The sequence below is a fragment of the Tribolium madens genome, unplaced genomic scaffold, assembly GCF_015345945.1.
Source record: "Tribolium madens isolate multiple individuals breed KSU strain unplaced genomic scaffold, Tmad_KSU_1.1 Scaffold_96;HRSCAF=242;Tcas5.2_LG5, whole genome shotgun sequence".
Classification (NCBI taxonomy): domain Eukaryota; kingdom Metazoa; phylum Arthropoda; class Insecta; order Coleoptera; family Tenebrionidae; genus Tribolium; species Tribolium madens.
The window spans coordinates 6,643,960-6,664,769 of record NW_025401068.1 but is presented as its reverse complement, the minus strand read 5'-3'; the positions used below and the strand labels follow the sequence as shown (position 1 = coordinate 6,664,769).

General features: G+C 40.3%; 4 protein-coding genes across 9 annotated transcripts in view; 2 read left to right on the top strand and 2 right to left on the bottom strand.

Moving 5' to 3' along the window:
- The first annotated feature begins 34 nt into the window (after positions 1-34).
- On the top strand, positions 35-2,508 carry LOC123013715 (ceramide-1-phosphate transfer protein). Its single transcript, XM_044412437.1, has 3 exons — positions 35-239; positions 292-506; positions 544-2,508. Exons 1-3 carry the CDS (start codon positions 115-117, stop codon positions 846-848), a joined length of 645 nt encoding a protein of 214 aa, XP_044268372.1. The 5' UTR covers positions 35-114; the 3' UTR covers positions 849-2,508.
- LOC123013707 (DNA repair endonuclease XPF) lies at positions 898-4,185 on the bottom strand. 2 transcript variants are annotated; one of them, XM_044412426.1, is made up of 11 exons: positions 3,943-4,183; positions 3,725-3,892; positions 3,497-3,677; positions 3,293-3,445; positions 3,119-3,244; positions 2,928-3,064; positions 2,727-2,878; positions 2,528-2,676; positions 1,523-2,479; positions 1,334-1,474; positions 898-1,285 (listed from the first exon to the last, which is right to left on the bottom strand). In XM_044412426.1, the coding sequence occupies exons 1-11, from the start codon at positions 4,074-4,076 to the stop codon at positions 953-955; spliced, it is 2,631 nt and encodes an 876-aa protein (XP_044268361.1). In that variant the 5' UTR covers positions 4,077-4,183; the 3' UTR covers positions 898-952. The 2 variants fall into 2 exon arrangements, with proteins under 2 accessions (XP_044268361.1, XP_044268362.1); XM_044412427.1 differs by having other exon boundaries at positions 1,087-1,285; positions 1,338-1,474; positions 3,943-4,185.
- A 254-nt stretch (positions 4,186-4,439) lies between these two features.
- On the top strand, positions 4,440-9,079 carry LOC123013705 (tectonin beta-propeller repeat-containing protein). 4 transcript variants are annotated; one of them, XM_044412423.1, is made up of 8 exons: positions 4,440-4,720; positions 4,767-5,102; positions 5,156-5,248; positions 5,302-5,811; positions 6,246-6,851; positions 6,896-8,624; positions 8,673-8,818; positions 8,867-9,079. In XM_044412423.1, exons 1-8 carry the CDS (start codon positions 4,496-4,498, stop codon positions 8,903-8,905), a joined length of 3,684 nt encoding a protein of 1,227 aa, XP_044268358.1. In that variant the 5' UTR covers positions 4,440-4,495; the 3' UTR covers positions 8,906-9,079. The 4 variants fall into 4 exon arrangements, with proteins under 4 accessions (XP_044268358.1, XP_044268357.1, XP_044268356.1 ...); XM_044412422.1 differs by having other exon boundaries at positions 6,243-6,851; XM_044412421.1 differs by having other exon boundaries at positions 5,302-5,877.
- LOC123013704 (protein outspread) overlaps positions 8,979-20,810 on the bottom strand; it is a 24,423-nt gene continuing 12,591 nt past the window's right edge. Inside the window, exons 4-9 of one of the 2 annotated variants that reach the window (XM_044412418.1) lie at positions 14,841-15,279; positions 12,622-13,438; positions 11,845-12,569; positions 9,971-11,795; positions 9,386-9,914; positions 8,979-9,328 (exon numbers count right to left, since the gene is read on the bottom strand). In XM_044412418.1, the coding sequence (XP_044268353.1) occupies positions 9,323-9,328; positions 9,386-9,914; positions 9,971-11,795; positions 11,845-12,569; positions 12,622-13,438; positions 14,841-15,279 (4,341 nt within the window). In that variant the 3' untranslated portion in view covers positions 8,979-9,322. Of the gene's footprint in view, positions 9,329-9,376; positions 9,915-9,970; positions 11,796-11,844; positions 12,570-12,621; positions 13,439-14,840; positions 15,280-20,810 lie in introns of those variants that run through there. The other variant, XM_044412417.1, reaches the window with a different exon arrangement.

Sequence of the window (20,810 nt, the reverse complement as noted above, 5' to 3'; positions counted from 1 at the left end):
TTAAACAATTTTTATTTAAAATTTTTTCAAATTGACGTGTCCACGCAAGCGCGTATCTCGTAGATCCCTAACCTCAATTCTATCCAAATTTTCAATTTTTTGAATTTCTGCAATATGGCCCTAGAAAATAGCGAAAAATTTGACTTGAAAGTAGTTGAAGAAAACTTTTCATCAGCTCTCTGTGAAGAAGATGACGTGCAGCTTCAAGGTTACCTTAACAGCTACGAAGAATTGAATAAGTGAGTCATAGTTTTGTTCACAATAAAAAAGGCTTTACAACCCCCATTCAAGGTTTTTTACTCTAATGGGCACCGTCTTTGGTTTCGTGAGCAAAGATCTCAAATCAAAAATGGATGTTTTGGCCGAATTCCTCGCAAATGAAAAAATTTCGGATAATTTTGTAACTGTGAAAAAAATGATTGAATATGAGCGCGACAATCAATTATTACACAAGAAAGGGTACACGTCCGGTAGTCGGACCTTATTACGTTTGCACCGTGGATTAGGTAAGTAAAAAAATGCAATGATTTGATAATTGTTTAGATTTCATTCGGGAATTTTTGAAAAACGTGGGCGAGTTGAAAGATGAGGAAAACACTGGAGGTGTATGCCGTGAAGCCTATGACCGTACCTTAGCCAAACACCACCCGTACATGATAAGAAAGGGGGCCCAAATCGCCATGTACACCCTTCCGACGCGAGAGCAACTCTTAAAGAAGGTCTGCGGCGACGAAATCGGCGTCAAAGAGGCCTTAGAAACGCTACCAAAGACTTTGGATGCAACAGACGCGGTTTATACGCGAATTGAAGCCTTGTACACGAACTATGATCTCCACGCCTTGCCTTAATCACCCAGGTACCTCCTCCTCTACATTCCTTAAAAGTGTGCAATTCCATTTTACAGCTTGCTTATTAATTTATTTAAAAAAAATAATATCTACAGTGACAAGTATTATTTCTTTTTAGCGAAACGTTTTTTCGCCCATTGACCTTTAGACTTAGTTTCCAGTTCCTTGGGGTTTTGGTCATTGTGAAGGGCTCCATACAAGGCGTGTGCATCACTTGGATTACCCAACACTTCTTTCAATTCGTCTTTACTCATTTTAATCGCATTGTCCATACTTTTCACTTGGCGTAGAAACACATCGATGTTCTTTGAATTGATCCCTGGGAGTTTTTGGACAAAATCGTAAATATTACTGTTGTATTTGGTCTCCACAAGGTCTAGGTCTTGTTTGCCTCCAATTGCGGCCGCGTATTCCACGTTAGGCTCCTCTTTACCATCCTAAAAGTACACAAAAGTAGAGTTTTGTTTAAAATTCTGTTGTTTTACTTTCAATTCCTCAAACAACTGAGCTGTAGCATATGGACTAGGGCTCCAAATAATTTTCAATTTCGGAAAATGTAGCGACAGCAAGAGCAATTTTTTCTGAATATCGAAACTATTAGTGTCACTTGAGACCATATACTGGTTCTAAAAATTTTAATTGTTTCAAAAATATTTAATTGTTTTGTTGTTTACCTGCCACGAGAACGGCTTATTTTGATCAAACTCGATCAAAAGCATGGGTTTTGCATAATATCTAAACATTTGAGTGCATTGTTGATACAACCTACCGCTATTTAGCGACCCCACAAGATCCGAAAGGCTCTTTCTTTCGACACAAATCTCCGGTGTTAAAATATAATCCCCTACTGCGATAGTAACCGGCTCGATATCTACCCCTCGTTTGTGAATAAGAGCCGGCAATTCGCTCCGAAACTCCCTCATGTCGACTATAACATACTTCCTGGAGACTTCCTCGGGTCGCCCCCCGTGCCTTGTATTTTTACTCGGGGATATAAGATCGCGTTGGAGGGTAAGACAGAGGTCTGATTTTCCGTCTTGGTCTTCGGGTACCACCATTTTCGATTTCGTCTCAATCAAATACTCGAAGGCTTCTTTTTCGCGTCGCAGCGACGTTAAATAGCTTTGCTCTTCGACCGTTTCACCGTGGATCAGAAAATAGACTTTAAGGGGCGCATCGCGTTTCCGGTGGGCTTCATACATTTCAATTTCGCGGATTGCCGTAATGTTGCTGTGGTACATTATAATAAAAGAGGGGTTGATTTCGTGGAGGGTGCGTTGGAGGTTGATGGTGCCAGGAGTGCCTTTGAACGTTTGGATGAGGACAGTAGGGGCGGTTACGGACTGACAAATTTGGGTTATGTTCAGGTTTTCCAATTCGTCACATTGTTCGAAAATGTATTGAGATTCGTCGTTGGGTGTTTGGGACATGGTTAAGACGTAACTACTTTTTATTTCTTCCTCTTGTGGTTTATCTTCGATATTACTCTCGTCTAATTTGGGCTTTTTGGCCGGTTCTGGGACCTCATCTATTTTTCCACATTGTTGAAACGAATCATTGATCTTTTTAAAGGTGACTTTCTTATCAAGAGCATTTAGGAACAAATATTTGTGAGGTCCGTGTGACAATAACTTGAATAAAAAATTGATTTTTAACATTATGAACAATTTTATTATTACCTGATTTAACTGATAACAAGTTTTGTGGTCTGTACACAGTATCAAAATTATATTTTCACCACTTTTCGATTTTGCGATCTCGTGAGGTATTTCGACTTTTAGGAGTTCTAGTAGAGACTTCCATTTTGGACAAAATTCCGGATTAAGTTCTAAAATATTTCTAGTTTTCAGGCCGAGTTTTATTTAAACTCAATTTTACCTCTATCTCCTGTAAAAATCAATGAACCTGCTTGAGAAAAGAGTAATTCTGCAGGTTCAGTGAGTACCCAAGTGGCCGTTTGGGCATATTCCATTGACCTATAGGTTGACAAAGTCGAGTAAAATGTTACAGGATCGGCATAATGCATTGTACTAAAAAAATTCTTTCTTTTTAATTTTTTAGAAAGATAATTATTCTTACATTATCAAATGACGTAACGTCTTTAAATCAGCCACTAGTTGTTTACTTTTTTCGCTTAACTGATTCCAAATATTGTCCAATTGAATTTGGAGATTTTTTTGAAATTGTTTGGTCAAACAATTTTCAACTGTAATTTCCTGTTGAAACAAAAATTAATTCCCATTACGTAATACTAGATCGACTTAAATTACTTGCAGTTCCACTGTTTTATTAATTCTTTTCAATTCCTTAACGGTAATATTCATTAAATCCAAAATGTAAGTTTGCATTTTGCTCATATTTTCCGAAATTGGGACATGTAACTCAATCACTTGTGGCTAAAAATGCCCGGAATACATAAAGTCAATTAATATCAGTTAACTCACTTCGTATTGTTTTAAACTTTGAATAACCATCGAATGAAATCTAGGCCAAATATACAATTCCTTGACAAATAACGTTCGCATTATCCGTTCTACGTGGCCAAAACCCATTGTAAAACTTTGCACACTGTTTGAAAATGCCTTAATGAAACCTGTCTACAAAATTTTTACCACGTGTTGAATAATATATTTTTTTCTACGACATACTTTATTCTTTTGGCGGTATAAACGCAACGCAAAAGCCTCTTGACAACTTTCGAGGACTTTGTGAGCACGTAAAATAACAAAACCTGTGATTTTGTCAATGGGAACTCGGTTTTTAAGCAAATCAACAACCAAAATCCTAGTTGTGATGAAGTGAATACCTCCTGATAAATACGCGTCTTCTCTGCAAAGATATGTTTACTATTCTATTAATGGCATACTAGAAACAACCTATTAGTGGTGCTGATGTTAAAGGTTGTGCTATGAATGTTACCATCGTTGATTTTATTAATGAAGAATTTTTCTTCTGCTTCGGTTGCATTTAAGACTATAACTAAGTTACCCGGATCGCTGAATACCTTGAAAAGGTTTAAAAGAACTAAATCAAGGTTAAGACCCCTAAAAATGTAATTTAAAACGATTTTTGACCAAGTTGAATAAGGCTTTACTTGGCTGCAACCACTAAACCATCTTTGTGAAGGATGTCTAGGAATATTTGGGTCTCGAATTCCAGCATGTACTCTAAATCTGTCTTATCGAGGAGTTTATCGAGCTCTGAGGGTTCTAAATCTTTCTCAGCCATCGTTTTTGGTAGAAAAATATTGAATCCAATTCAAAAATTGTTTTGACGCATAATGGGTTAGAATCACGTTTGACATTTAAGCTGAAGCAGGGCCACCAATCTCACATCTGTCAAGGTTCATTTTCTTAATATTTCAATAATTTATGATCCGCTAATATAGGGCGCCAAGTAATTGAAATTGCATTGATTTTTTATCGTTAGACAATTAAAAAAAAAGCTTTCACAAACTGTAACAAAAAAGAGTTTAAAAACAGTAGCCCATAGCGGATATTAAAATATTTTGAAACATTAGATGGGCAACTGCAATTTTCGATATTATGTAAAACTTGCAAGTCTATAAATCAATGTCAAAAGTGACAGATTTGGTTATGTGTGTCGGTGACGGTGTGTTGGTGCGATGAAATTGTAAACATTCCAAAATGCCTAGTTCTCTTCTTTTTGGTATAAACAGTGAGGGGCGCGTCCACACCCTCTCCACCACGGGGACGATGTGGCGCGAAATTCCTTACGCCGGACAAGAATTCAAAAAACTAGCTGCAGTCCCGCACTTCCTATGGGCGTTAGGGGGCGACCACCAAATCTACGTGTACGTCCACGGCCTCGACATTCCTATTCGAGTCCGAGAAGAGTCCTACGAAAATGAGGTGGATCTTTAGAGTGGTATGCTTTTCGATAACTTGGAGCTTTTAGAGGTGGCTTCCGATTGAAGGCTTCTCGTCGCGTCTTTTACCGACAGATCGCTACCATTTTTCGAATGCTGACGGCACCGTTGATCGCTCAATTGATAAAATTAGGCTGCCGTCAATGGCTTGGCAATGGGAGGGCGATTGGCAGTTGGAGTTGACGCTGGATGGGCAGCCTTTGGACCACCAGGGGTGGACCTATGCGGTCGATTTTCCGTCGCAGTATTATTCGAAGAAGCAGTGGAAGAGTTGCGTGAGGCGGCGACTGTGGGTGAGATCGCGGAGGTACAGCGCGATGAATTCGTGGTGTGCGATAGCCCCCTTACACAAAGACGCCACAAGTGTAAGAATTTGCTTCATTTGTTGTCTTTTTTGTAACTAAATTTGGTTGTAAAGGAGCCATTCATTGACATATCAATCGGGGGGCAATCGGTAGCGGGGGCGGAGCCCGGCACAATGCTGGTTTGGGCCGTAACTTCACACAACCGGGTTTGTCATTAATTTATTTGTAAATCTGAAGAAACATGTCTCTCTTTGGGTAGGTCATGTTTCGTACTGGCGTCAGTACGAAGTCTCCCGAGGGGGCCCGTTGGAATCCTATCCAAGTGCCTCTCGGCAGCGAAGTAAACCAAATCAACGTGGGCCCCACGGGTCTAGTCTGGGCGTCTCTCCTTGACGGCCGCGCCCTAGTTCGTATCGGAGTCACTCGTGATTGCCTCACCGGTGATTCTTGGGTGGAAGTCCGAGGCCCCGGAGACAATCTAAAAATAAGCCAGCTCTCTGTGGGCAGTTGCGCCGTTTGGGCAGTTACCCAAACCAAGCAAGTCTGGTTTAGAAAAGGGGTGAAAGGGGAGGGTGCGGGGATGAGCGAGGAGCTGGCTGCTGGATGCGGATGGGTGGAAATGGTCGGCCGGATGGCACAAATCAGTGTCGCCGCCAACGACCAAGTTTTTGCAGTGGGGGCCGATGATCGTCTGGTTTACTATAGGAGCGGAGTGGTTAATTCGGATTTGACGGGGAAGAGGTGGAAGGCGCTGCATGCTCCCTTGCAAGTCAGTAGGGCTAGCAGTAATGCGAGTCTTAATAGAGATAAGTTTCATCGCAGCTTTAACGCTTTGGTAATTAACACAGTCATTTGTGTATGTGTGTTTTTTGTATGGGAATTTTTGTTGATAACAAACATTTTTATATAATAAAATATAAATTAACATCCTAAAGTTTTTATTAAATTATGTACATAATTTGGTAACTACATTTTCATGGATTTTTTTGTGCTTTAATTTGTTTGCTTTTTATTTAAGAAATAACTCTGCTAAATCCTACCTCGTGCTTACGATATTTCATATTTATCGTTGTTACTTCAAGTAAATTTGAACCTTATTTAAGCTGTAATTCATAATAAGTAACAACACGTAAAATAAAATAATGTGTGCTTTTGTAGTAATGTTCGATTTATTTTTATGCGAAGTTGTTTTTCATGTAGCAGAGTCGCCCTAGCAGCATGTGTGAACCGTCGACGATCTCCGAATGGGAGGACCAATCTCACTCCGCCCCTACGGCTCCCACGTCCCTCCCTGTCGGTGACCTAACCCAAAAATTCGAGACTCAACCAAAGAATCCCAAAGCTTGGAGTCCTGTCCACTCGGTAGGCTCCATCGTCGGTACTGAAGTCCACCCGGAAGTGGACGAAAGTGTATGGAGTGATGGCAGTCGTGAATCGTGCATTTTTGCTGAAGACGAAGAGCTCGGCTGGGCGGAATACGAAGCGCCCTGGTCGTGGGTTGAGGCGGGCGCTTGTACCGTCGATCCCGCCCAGTTGCCCAATTGGTTTGCTGAAACTGGAGGCGGGGCTAACCAAACCGAAATCGACGAACCATGGCGTTTGAAAATTTTACAAGAATTGAAATTGCGACTGCCTACCGAAAAGTACAAGAATTGGCAGTTGGCCGTGGATACGACATCGTGGGTGCATTCAGGGGAGGCGCGTGTTAGTTGGGGAAGTGGCCAGTTTGTTGATTGTCTGTTGCAATTGGAATGGGTGCAGACGACAGGGACTTTAACAGTGTTGAACCCGGACGGGGCGAGCACTATGGTGAGTTGGGTGGGGGTGGGGATTGTATCTAACTCCACTTGCAGAATATTTTTAGTTTGAATGAAATCACGTGTATCCAATGCTGTAGCGAGCCAGGAAATCCCCGGCTTGCGATTCATTGCCCACGCCACGCCCCATCGATGTTAAGGTTACAGTTTAGTAGCGACGCCCAGTTGGAAGAATGGCAAACGCATTTTGCCACAACTTGTGGAAAATTGCATCAAGCGTTGGGTAAGCCCAGCGAGGAGAGTGTGTGGGCGGTGACTGGTTTAGGGGATGTGTTTATTTGGGACCCGACCCAACTCGAATCAAATCAACTGCGTGAGAATGATTATTATGTACAAAAGTTTGATTTGAGTGGAAAAGAATCGCCGATTAAAGTCGCTCTTCATGGGAGTTTCAGTCCAGGTACTACCGTAACCTTAACTGGGTGTATAGGAGATGATGCGGACCGAATTGGGATTAATCTAGACGCCCATTCGACATACAAATTGCGTCACAAGGCTTACAGCGAGTTTGAAAATACTTGTCTGCACTTCAATCCGAGGTTTGCCGATGGTTACATCGTGAGAAATTCGATGATTGAGGGGAAGTGGGGAAAGGAGGAGTATGATGGTGAAATGCCGTTACAAAAAGGGCACGAATTTACCCTAAAAATTGAGACAACAGAAGACGCCTTTGTTATTTATATCGATGATAAACTTTTCACCCATTATAGACACCGTCTACCCCCAAATTCAGTCTCAATGTTGAATATTTGGGGACGTTTACAACCATTCCGATTAGTTATTAAATGTCCCGATATCATTCTCGATCCGTTAAATTTGTATTGGAGGCAAGTGGGCGGTCATTTGAGGCGTGTAGAATCATGTCGAGTGGGCGTGACTTGGGGTATCGGCTATGACCACACGGCGTGGGTGTATAACGGTGGGTGGGGCGGCGGTTTTTTGGGGCCTTTGGACAGTCATAATGTTCATCCTATGACTGATTCTCAAGATTATCGCGTTTACGAAAACCAAAGATGGAATCCTGTCACTGGATATACTTCAGCAGGGCTACCAACTGATCGATACATGTGGAGTGATGCAACGGGCAAACAAAAGAGAACTAGAGATCAAGTAAAACTGTTGTCGGTGAAATGGCAGTGGGTTTCTGACTGGATGATCGATTTTCACGTGCCAGGGGGAGTGGACAAGGATGGATGGCAGTATGCTGTCGATTTCCCGAGTACTTACCACGCCCATAAAAATTTCACCGATTATGTGAGACGAAGGCGGTGGTATAGGCGGTGCGCTGTAGCCACGATTGGGCCGTGGCAAGAGTTGGGCCACACGAAACTGATTGATGTGTCTTTGGAACCGGTGAAAGATGATGTGGATAGTGTCATATCGGTGTGGGCATTGGCTTCAGGAGGACAAGCGATGTTCCGAACTGGAGTCACAAGGTCGAATCCCACGGGAACAGGGTGGGAACACGTAACTTCGGACCAACCCCTTGGGAGTATCAGTTGTGGTCCCTATAATTTGGTTTGGGCTATTGGAAAAAAAGGTTGTGCGTATTGGAGGGCCGGAATTAATGAAAATAAGCTTGAAGGTGATAGATGGGTGTGTGTAGAGCCTCCTAACGGAGGTCAGTTAAAAGAAATTTCAGTTAACTGTGTTGGGGTTTGGGGAGTTGATCATCTAGGACGGTTGCATGTGAGGAGGGAAGTGACGGAGACGTTTCCTGAAGGGACGCACTGGCAAACTATTACGGTCGATCCGCTTGTACTTAGTAAGTCTTTAAAAGTAATGTTGGGTTTGTCTTAAGTGAATTTTACAGATTCAGCTCCAAATACAACCGGATTTAAACATGTCAGTGTTGGAAGAAATGAAGTCTGGGCTACGACCGACGGTGGTGCCATACTTCGACGTACGGGAATTTGTAAAACCAACCCTGGAGGGTCGGGTTGGTTTATCGGGATTCCGGTAAGAATTTAATCGAGTAAGGGTTAGCAGTACTGATTTGGGTTTTAGGGAAACTGGCAACAAGTCAGCGTCCGTGCATTTAACTAAGTGCTAAAATGTGATTTTAATTTTTTTATCAGCTTTATTTCTGTGATAGTTTTATTTGAAAGAAAAGGCAAGCTTAACTGATAAATTATTTTATATTATTTTTTGTTGTAATTATAAACATTCCATATAAACCCAACACATATAAACAATAAACTGTTACAAAAAATAACTACAGCTAAATTTGTACACCTAATAACAGTGGATACAGAGTTGATGAGGTAAAAAATAAATAATAGAAAGTCAAGTATATGATGACACCCAAAAAAAAAAAACAACGATAATATATGAATAATGACAATCAAAAAAAGGTGCTATGATCTGTACACAACGGTGATGATATTGTACTGTATTAAAATATACTGGTTACGTATGAGGCTCGTTTAGACTAGTAAATTCGCATCTCACGGATACACTCCTTCAGTTCTGTAATAAAAAAAACACATTATACAACCAGTCCTAATAAACACGATTTTATTCTACCTGCATAGGTGAGAGCTGGGGGTTCCGCTCAAGTTGCAAAATGTGTTGCTGCGCTTGCGTCAGCTGTCTAGTGGCACTACCTAACTGTTCTTCTAAAGCAGCGGCTTCCAAACACTTCACTGACAGCCTTTCTGATAAGTCGAGCAGATCGTGTCTCTGCTGTCTCGCATACTCTTGTTTAAACTTCGCCACCTCTCTTTGTACTTCCGCCTCGTGGGCCTTTTTCATAGCATCGAGTGCAGCCAAAGTGGCTTGCGTCTCTTCGGCAAGAGCTTGTTCCTTCTCTTGACGCAAGCGTTCGGTTTCTTGTGCGTGCGTTTCTCGCAATTCCTGAATGGTCCGACGATGCCATTGCTCCATTGCGAGCAAAACACGCTCACAGAGAATCTGTAACTGCTCGATGTCTGACTCCTGGTGGCGCTCTTTACACGAAGCGAGGGCACAACGGTACGCTGCGCGGAGGTTCTCCACCTGGGTTAGGTACTCGGTGCCGAGGTAGACCGGACGGTGTTCTTCAAAAGACTCCAATCTAGACAAAGTCAACGGTTATTGTCTCCCTTTGTTACATAGTGGGCGAAAACTTACCTTCTGAAGGATGGTGTCCTCGTGATTCCTTTCGATGTCCTCTCGATACTTTTTCGCACCTCCTCCAATTTATCCCTTAAACTCCTACACTTGGCACACACATCCCCCCAATTCCTCACAACGACTTCATCATACTCCACCGGTAAATTCGCTTGTTTTTGCAATTCCCCGATTTCGTCAGCCAAATCATTTAAGTATCCTAAGACCTCCTCGAGTTCCGGTTGACCAACCAGAGCGTAACAATCTTTACTACACCTATCTATCATACACATAAACTCGGCTTCTACACTTTGGTTTATTTGTACCGATTGGTTCTCAAGACAATCCCACAGATTGTCGTTCTGTAACCAATTCCCTAACGACTCTTTCGCACTCAACTGAGCCAATGTTGAACATTTTCCACTCAAAACGTCCATTCGTGCATCGATCAGGGCCTTATGAGCTACGACATCAGCGAATTCCTGAAGAAGAGCCGAAGATGAACGACTTCGCTCTGATTCGAGACGTCTCCGCCAGTTCTGTCTTTGCAACTTGTTCAATTGATTCAAATAAAGCTCAGTCAATTCTGACACACTCTTATTGACCTCTTCGTAAAGACAGTCACCAACTGAATCCGACCAGAGCTCAAGTGCCGCCCTCTCCGATGCGAAAAACGTGAAGAAATAAGGATGGTCGGCATCGATGTGTCCTTGATAAATTTGCGCTGCTCTCAACAGCACGTGATTGATCTCCGATTGTATCAGTTCTGAATTAGCAACATCTTTCGCCCCTTTAGTGAACTCACTGACAACATCGTCGCTCAATTTTTTCAGCCGACAATTCTTATCAACCGATAAGGTTTCTCCAGCCAGGATTTCGGCGAGTACTGGCAATTTTGCAGCCTTATATGAGTCTAACATCGCCCCCAACTTCTTCTGCTCGGTTCGGAGAAACTCCATCGAGGGGGCACAACTCGAAACAAAGTTTTTACAACCTGACGCACCTCCGGCCGCAGTCATCAAACACTTGGCCAAGATTTTCGTTAAGTAGTCGGCGCTTGTTTTACACGTCGGCATTTGTTTCGAACCGCCGTTTAATTTTTTCGACAAAGAGTTCATCAAATGGGCCGTTTCGCGCACTTCTTTGTTTACTAACCGTTCACATGTAACTTCGCCGGTTGCTGGACTCGTTAAAGCCTCTTGGATTCGCCCAATCAGTATATTTTCGTAAGCGACTTTCTCGGCCAAAATCTCTAATTTCGAGTCACTGTCGAGTTTGTTGCTTTCTCGCAAAGACCGTTTCCTTTCTGACAGATTTTTCAACTTTTCGACTAATAAAGTATGCAATTGTTTCACCACAGCACTCGCCGATGAATTAATTACGTTGATTTCCGCACTAGTAACATTAGTTGTAATAGAATCCGCGTCTACGATTTCATTCAGTTCCGTCAGATTTTGCTCTAGAGCAGACAACGAATGTGATCGTTTGACCATTGTTTTTAATAAGGCGACTTGATTAAGGCACTCGTCGATTTTTGTTTTGACAGGTGAATCAGACACGGCTAAGGCCACATTGAGAGACTCCGTGGAGGCGTTCACGTTGGTTACTTGACTTTCCAAGGTGCTTAAGCGCATTAGGAGTTTCATAGGTTCGGACGAAGTGGCGCTATCGAGGCTTTTGCGCCGTAGCCGCCGCAAGGACTTGTCGTCAATTGGTGAATTTCGTTCGCTGCTTCGGTCCCTCTTGTATTTTCGCTTCGTTCGCCCACGTTCTAAAGCCAGGATTTTCTCCTCCAATTCGGCCACTTTTTCCTCAACTTCCTTGTTGATCGAGAAACTTTCGCGTCCTGAAAAAAACTCGCATTATTCGGCAATTAACAATTAGAATTGACGCACCTTTAAGTGACAAAGACCTTCTCTTGTCTCTTGACTCACTCTTACTCTTAGTCCTGATCTGTTTCTCCGCTGCGTTCAATTTCTGCGTCAGATGTTCAAGCCTCGAGACCAACAACCCGATCTCGGCTTGACTTTCCTGCTTTACCATTTCTAAATTATTTTGAATACTGTAATTCATCAACTCCAAGTTATCACATTTTTCGTGTGCATCCCTCAATTCTCGTTTCACAGCACGAATTTCCAAAACGGCCTTTTCAAACCGCCCCCTCAGGTCCAAACAATACTCCTTCAACTCGTTTTGACCCAACTCGTCAATATCGACGTCCAAGTCGATGTTCGTCAAGTCGGTCAACGAGTCGCACCGTATACCCCTCTTGTGACCCCCTCGGCCTTCCAACTCCTGGACTCGCTTGAATAATCGGTCGTTTTCGTCGCGAAGTCGCCCGAACCGTTCGTTCGTACTCGACAACTCCTCTTGTAAATTCCCCAAGATGCGTTGTTTCGTCTGGAGCTCGCGACTCAAATTTGAGCATTTTTCCTCATAACTGGCGGCCAAATCCTCGGATTCGGCCAATTTGCGTTGTAGACTTCGCTGCTCTTTTGTGAATTTGAGCTCGGCTTGAGAATTTCTTTGGTTTAATTCGCGTTCGGTCCGTTCAAATGCCAGCGCCATTTCTTTGAATTTCATCTCTTGAATCATTGCCTCAGCTTGAAGTTTCTTCAACCTGGAAAAGGAGAAGTCACTTAACAAACAACCGATAATTAGACGACACCCACCTGGCAATTTCTTCCTCTAAACTCCTCACTTCCTCCACCGATTTGGCCAACTGTTTTTGCAAATCGTTTATTTCGACGTTTTGTTTGTTTATTTCGTTATTCAATTCGACGGTGTCTGGCAGCTTCATACAATCCAACTCATCAGTCGACGTGCTGTCTAACGTTGATTGCCTCGACTGACATCTCGGTAGCCTTGGTCGAATTCGCGTTGTTTTGACCCGATTTAACGAACTTCGGGTCAAAGGCGGCGACGGCGGGAGTTCCCCCCAATCTTCCGATCCTCTTCGACCACCTTCGGACGCTGTTCGATACTCCTCGTCGCTCGATAAGAGTACCGAACGCGGCGTGGTCGGACTTTCGGAACTTGACGCAGGCACCGCCTTTTTTAGCGCTTGCAGCCAATTAGAACGGATGCCTGACGTCACAGCGTATAGTACAAGAGTCGGACCTGCCCATTTGATTTCAAAACCAAATTTCGTTTCGGTCGGAATTTCATTGAAACTTGAAACGGATGACATTTCGACGACGATTTCGGGATTCTGTTCGTCTTGGTCTTGATAGACGTTGAGGGTGGGACCAAATAGAACCGCCCATCGCATTACAAAATCGCCTTCAATTGTTTTCAGCCACAGCCAGCCCTTTTTGAGATGGAGGAGACTTTCAGCCGGAAGGGCTAGACTCGATTCGGGAGAACGGTCGGTTAAAGCCGTCGCGATGTCTCGGAGACGCTCGTTGCGCCAATCGCGACGAGCTCTGGCCTTGTCGTCGCATCGTAACTTGTCCCGCGTCGGGGGAGACCCCGAACTTATTAAGTAATCTTGAAAAAAAAAATATGAAAAAAGTGTATGTAACTAAAGAATCAATTTGTGTATTTGTTTGTCCATCGTGCGTCAAATCGCGAGTCATCCCGCGCCGGGACTGCCTCAAGGGAAACCCACTAACATTTCGCCGTTGTAACTGTAAAACGGTTGAAAAGAACCGTCGATTAATCAGGACGTCGCATTGTTGTACCAAAATAAGTCGGATTTTGATCTGTTTCTGTAGGTTTTTTCCTATAATTGACGTAAACTAGCGGTAAATGACGCTTCCATTTCGTTAACCAATATTACGTTTCAAACGTCTGGCAAAAACATAAACTGAACGTTTTCGATGGAAAAGTGGTCATCGGATAGCGGTGACGGTCCGTTATGATTATGCGAAATACCTCGAAAATCACACGTAATCGATCAAACATGACCTCCAGCTTTTTCGTTGGCCGAATTTTCCGAGAAATATGAGCGAGAGTTTTGTTCTAACGAATCGGGCCCGCCGGCCGGGCAACTTCATTAAACAAGAGATATTCCAAAAGAAAAAATAAAATACATACTTATACATTTTTTCCATATCATTCCAAAAAAATCTAATACAAAATTTAGTATAAGTACCATAAAAAAACAAAATAATTATCGCGTTACCTTGTTAAAAAGCTAAGTCTAGTCATTGTTTCAAATTATTGGTTGCAATCTAATAACATTATCAAAACTGCCCGAAAAATATAACCGCCAAGATGTATCTTATTTGTTGCATCTCTGTTTGTGTTTACGTATGTTTCAAGCACTTTAATTTCATTTAACCCTCGGCTCAGACTATTAAACATTCCATGGAAAAACTTATCTTTGAAAAAAAAGTGATATCCTGTACATGGCAAAAATTTGTCACATCCACCCGTTCAGGCGTTAATCCTTACTCACTTTTTGAAAGCTGATATAAGACTTCAATCAAAGGAAGCCGTAGAACTGAGCTCCAGGTTAATATTTAATCCGATAAAGTCTAAAAACCCACGGATTATATCCAATGCTTCTTATATGGCGTTTACATTTTCCATCCATTTCTACCATATGCGATAAAATCGGATCAGATAAGTGCTATTAAGGTAATAGTCCTTCGTTCTAATTGACCTACTGTTGAAACGAGGCCGTCAAAACACCGCTAAAGCATACAGGGTGAATCGTCCTCGAGTCGGGCGCCAATGCACTACTCAAATTTATTTTTAATAACCTAGAACCGTAAAAAACACCGAAAAAACCCGCTCGACTCGACCACGTCACAGACATTACCCGTTCCACGGCTCTAGGAATACTTTTACGAATTTATATGCAAATTAAATGTCTCATGTTAACTCGTGTATGCATAATTTCACGTCGATTACGCCTCCCATAACCGGAGTATAGAAGACTCACCGTTTCTTATCGGACTCGGAACGGTTTCGATGGTCACGTTGCCGGTGGGTTCAGGCAACCATCCTGGCCGGGGCTCCTCCTTAGGGGGTGACTCACGTTCCTCCTTTAAAGGGGGTGTCTCGAAATTAGTCCGGGGACTAGGGCCACTGCAGGAGAGGTGTCGCGGTCGTGGAGGCTGCGGAGATGCGCTGCGCCCCAGCTGTGGAAGGCTAGGAGAGGCTCTACCCCCCGGAAAGGTGGCGTTGCGCTTATGGCGCCGAGGGAAAACAGCCAACAACTCGGCCCACCAACGGGCGTCCTCCCGACTCGCCGCCTTGACGAAGGTGACGCGGTCGGGGCTGGTGAGGGCGAGGGAGTGAGGGTGGCCGGTGACCTGCTCGGCGCCGGTCACTTCCAATACTTTCGACATGTCGACCGAGCCCTGGGGGATGGTGTCCGGCTGGAAAAAAAATTATAAAAAAATATCCGCCAATGGTAGTTAAAAAAAAGCTAAATGGAGATTATTTCCCGAAAACTTTCAAGCTGAATAATTATACATGAATAAATTGTAATATGGCATTCTACAGTAAAACCTCTCAACAACGGACACCGATGGGGAATTAAAAAAAATTGAAAAGCTTTTTATTCCAAATGACAAAATAAAATAACAAAAATACAAAAATTCAGAAATTGAAAGCATTACAAAAAAAATAGAGAAAAACATTTTTTTTTAATTTGAAAGAAAATTGTTAATTTTTGTTTGTTTAGACGAAAAGTTCTTTTGATTATGTTTTTGAAGTTCATTACTTTAACTAAGAAGTTTTTCTTGGGGTTATTCTGCATTCTGAAACTCATTAATGTAAGCATTGAATCTTATATAAAAAGTTTTATTGTATATGTTTATAAAACAGTTTACAGTTACCGATAAATTTTTTTTTTATTTATATTACTAATTAATAATTATTGAAGTGGGTAGGTAGGTGGTAATGCAACAAAAACATTTAACTGTACAGGRTGCTGTATTTTGGATGTCCGAATATGGAATCTCCGAAACTAAGATGTTTAGCCAAAAACGAGTGATAGATTCTGTGGCTCATTTTTTGAGAAAATAATATTGGCTAAAACCTCATCTCGCTATCGTCTTTTGTTTTCGACTTATAGACAAAAATTGACATTTTGGCGAAATCTAAAAAAATTCATACCTTTGTTATTATAGAAATTACAGATTTGAAACAAAGACGTTATACAGGCACTTTTTAACTAGGAATTTAATAATGTAGTTAACAATTTTTTTCAGTTATTGGTTTAGCCGTAATAAGATAAACTTGTATTTTTTTAAATGAAAATCATAGGCGGCTATGGCAATTTTGAAAAGCTTATTTTTTTCTGATCTAAAAAATATATATTTGTAACAGAATATTTTTTTATAATCATACTTAAAAAATGAAATACATATTTTGTTTGATAATATTTGGCTATGGAAAAACTATTTCACTCCAAATGTGTAAATAATAATCAATAAGACTTTTGTGAACTGTAAAATAGATGAAAAAAATAGATAAAATTGTAAAAATTTAAAAAATACGATACGGTAGAAGTATTGAACAAAAATGCGAGCGCCTCAGAAGAGAATTATGTAATAATTTTAAAAAATCCAAAAATAGGAAAAACAAATTTGTTAACAGTCAAGACAATTAGAAAAAACGTTTTTTTGATGATCTAATGGAGGTAGGACAACGTTCTACATAGACGGAATTTGAGTATTTGAATAGTCATATCGTCATTTTGGTGTTATATAAAATAGATAACAGATAAAAGTTGATTTATACGACTTATTTGCATTTTTTTCATTACTTAGTACTTAGAAAACCCTTTCATTGGTGACACTGGTTGAATAATATAATTTAAATGCTTTTAGTTGAAGATGCAACATTTTTTCATGGCCAACTGTGAACAAAAATCAAAGATAATTTTTTGCTAAAAATGTATTATAATAATTTGTTACAAATATATATTTTTTAGATAAGAAAAAAACAATATTTCTAAAAATGACATAGCCATCTATGATTACCATTTAAAAAAATACAAGTTTATTTTATTACAGCTAAACAAACAACTAAAAAAATTGTTAACTACATTATTAAATTCTACGTAAAAAAGTTCCTGTATAATGTCTTTATTTCAAATCCGTTTCTTCTATAATAACGAAGATATGAACTTTTTTTAGATTTCGCCAAAATGTCAACTTTTGTCTGTTGTAAGTCGAAAACAAAAGACGATAGCGGGATGCGGATTTAACCAATATTATTTTCTCAAAAAATATGCCCCAGAATGTATTACTCGTTTTAGGATAATCCTCTTAGTTTCAGAGATTCCCTATTCGGACATCCAAAATGCAGCACCCTGTACACTGGCGGTTGCATTTTTGAGGACCAAATGGCAGCTCCATTTTATTTTACAAATTTCCATGGTCGTAACCGTGAGATCGGCACCAGTGGCGGAGTGTTTTTGTTGGTGCCTCCTTTAGAGTAGACTTTAGTACCTGTTTTAGAGTAAACCCCTCTGTCGGTCTGTCCGTTGTAAGAGGTAAATTTATATGACATTTATGGTAAATAGGTAAAATTTCACTGTCCGCGTCCGCTAATCAGAGGGTCCGTTGTACAGACTTAAGAGAGGATTTTTTACATTACATTCCTATGTATTAGTTACGTTCGTACAAAAATGTTCGTTATCAAGAGGTGTCTGCTATTTAGAGGTGTCCGTTAAGGGAGGTTTTACTGTTTATTTTAAATAAAAAAATTAAAGAAAAATTGGAACTCCTGTCGAAGTTTTCTAGAATACAAACTCTGAATAGTCTGTTAATTTCTCTCTTCGTTTGTTTAATGTAGTCTACTATTCTTGTATCTTTGTCTAACACTGAGCTGTTAGGTGTCATTTTTTTATACATTAATGTAAGGTTATAACTAAGAATATTTCGGTTATGGTTTCTGATTGGCTAATGTTTTAAAATGTGGGAACGAAGCAAAAAAGATTTGTCCTGTATTTTCCCGTTAGTTTTAAAATCTATAGGCCATATTTATAATAATCATTTCGCCACCCACTGTTCTCAAACCGGCATCTTGTTGACACGCTTCTATTGCCCCATTATCTCATTCTTCTTTTGATTCTTTGATTACGCATCTTGTGTGAAAAAATCTCGCCCATTGAGCGAGTCTTCTGCTTCCTCATTCTCGAGTCGTCATCGTCCCGGTTGATCGCCTCCGTTTCACTAATACCATGCTAATGTATTTAAAACCATCAATAGGTTGGCCGTTTAATATTTTATTCATGTCGGCATTTGAATGGCGATGGCGGTAACGGGGAGGTTTTTGTCCCACGATCTCTAAACGTATAAAATGCAATGCAATAACAACAACGATACGTGTGAGAAAGGAAACGAGATATCAATTTGCAAGTGCATCGTCCAGCCTCAACTAATACTACGCACTTCTTCGACTCTCGATCGATGTTGCGCTGAAGAAAGTCAACAACCCGAACGGGCGCCATTTACATATTACACTCGTAATCCGAGGCTCAACAGGCATACATTACCTGTGTTTACCGCGACTCATGCACCGGAAATGCAACCTGCCCAGCAGCCTGCATGGCAAACTGTCGTATCGGCCGAATTTATCCTGGAAGCGTTTTTGATGATATGCCATGCCGACTAATCGTTCGTTCGTTCGTTGACCGAAACTGTCACCTGACAGTGAAAGTGTTTCTTTCCACTCATCGTCGATGATATTTTTTTTTACAACAATCTACTTCCTCTCACTTCCGATCGCCTTTTCCGAAATCGACGATCGGTCGACGAACCCGTCTATAATTATATAATTGCGGCATGTCGCTGATGGGAGTTTTAGTAGGTCGTTCACGTTTGATGAAAGGAACAATTATTTTGGAATCCAATACTAAATATTCCAACGTAAAATAGGCCCAAACGAAGGTAAACCCCCGAGAATGTCTGTATACTAGACCCTTGTTTCAGAAACGACTAAGTAAAACTACATTTACTAAATGTTTAACATTCGAATTTTGTACAATTATTTTCAATGTTGTCATAGCTTCTAAAGATTCAGAAATTTTTCCTTTTTTTATTTTGTAAATTGCGGCCAAACTGTGCATCAAAAGTTATAATATTTTTATGCATACGCATCTAGAATGTTCCGAGAAATCGATTGGCGTTGAGAAAACTGCAAAATTCTTGTTGGATTAAGTTCTAGTTGAATATTTTGGATATTCTTCACAATTATCTTTTTTATATATGATAAAAAATTTAATTTGCTTTCCAACGGTACCAAACAAAAAGAACTAGCGTAAATAATTCCGAAGTTATTAGTACTAAACCGCCCAAAATTCGCCAAAAATCGAAAAAATTAAAAACTTCAAAATTGAACCATTTGCACTTTTGGGGATTCAAGAGACTTAGAAAAGTATAAAAACGTTGTGAAAACAAAAGAAATAAATTTTTGAAAATTTTTGTGTAAGTCTGTATATGAATATATCGAATTAAAACACTGAAGCTGTTGGCGACGTGTTGGTGTAGCTGCATAAGGTCCCGCTTTCCGGCAGGGAGCGCCCATAAAAGCAAATAAGAACGAAAAGCATAGTAAGAATGAGAAAGAGCATGAGAACAAGTAAGTGAACAAAGCATAAGGAAGAGAAAGCGCATAAAAAAGCATAAGAGCTTTTTATTTCGGTGTTACAATAGACATTTTATGCGACTGTTTTCAGTTACCGTCTTTTTTGAAATGACGTTTATATGAGTGCCCGAAATTTTTTACATAGGTAAACCCTCTACAGACTGTCAAAGATATTTCAGTAACGAAAACATTTCGCTTGTAACGGTAGTGGTGTCTAAAGAAGCTGCTATTTAAACCTAAATCTAATAGAGATCTTCAGCTTTGTCCGTTATACTTTTTTTCTATCTTCAATCTTTAATACACATCTACTCGTATCTTTAATGCACATGCACCGCTTTCAAAAAATTCAAAAAACATGAGGCGAGCAAAAATTTCAATTTTTTTAATTATAGTTTTCAGCAAAATTTTTGCTATAACATCATTTTTTACTTAATGCCCTATGTACCTTTAACTTTTCTGTTTGTTTTGTCATGATCTTTATTTAAATAGATCAATTTTTTATTTCGTTGCTCAATTATAGACACGCTACTGTAAATACATTGGAACTCCCATAAGAGATTTTGCTCCGGCGGCCTCTTAAAGCCTCATAGACATTTGTCTACCTCTGTATTTCAAAAACTACTAAAGATATTTTTATGAATTTGGTAGCATGTGAAAGAGAATATTTTTTTCTACATTTTGACTGTTTTAAAATTGCGATAGGTTATCTACAAATTGTAATAAAGGTAGAGAAAGTTTGAATAAAAGTGCGCATATTAAAAACAGACATTTTAAGACGTTTATTCAAACTTTTAAAACAGTCAAAATGTAGATTGTTGTATATTAAGGTGACAATTTCAAGTCCGGTAGAAAATATTTATAAATAACACCACTACAGAGGTAGGACGATTTGGAATCGAAAATCGAGTGAGCAGAATATTATTTACAACCCCCACATAAAATGTAACCGGAATGACAGCAATCTGCAATACATTGAACGTAGGGCTATGTTTGACATTTGATGAACTCGTTGCATTGGAAATCCTGTATAAAACTCTTCCTACTCAAAGGATGAAATGTCAGTAAAGATAACCTCTAACTTACAAAATTGGCCAACATTAGTGCTAATTCTCTTCCTTAATGCTTCTTGTAATTTTTACGGAAATACCTTAAAATTATAAATAGTGGCGCGTGTGACTCCTACGTTTTTAAGAATGAATGCATTACAGGGCGATTCAGATAAGATAATGAGCCTGACGATCTGGCGATGCAACCCAAAAAACAAATTTCATTTACGCCTTTGATCCAATTTCAATTAGCATTTGCAAGT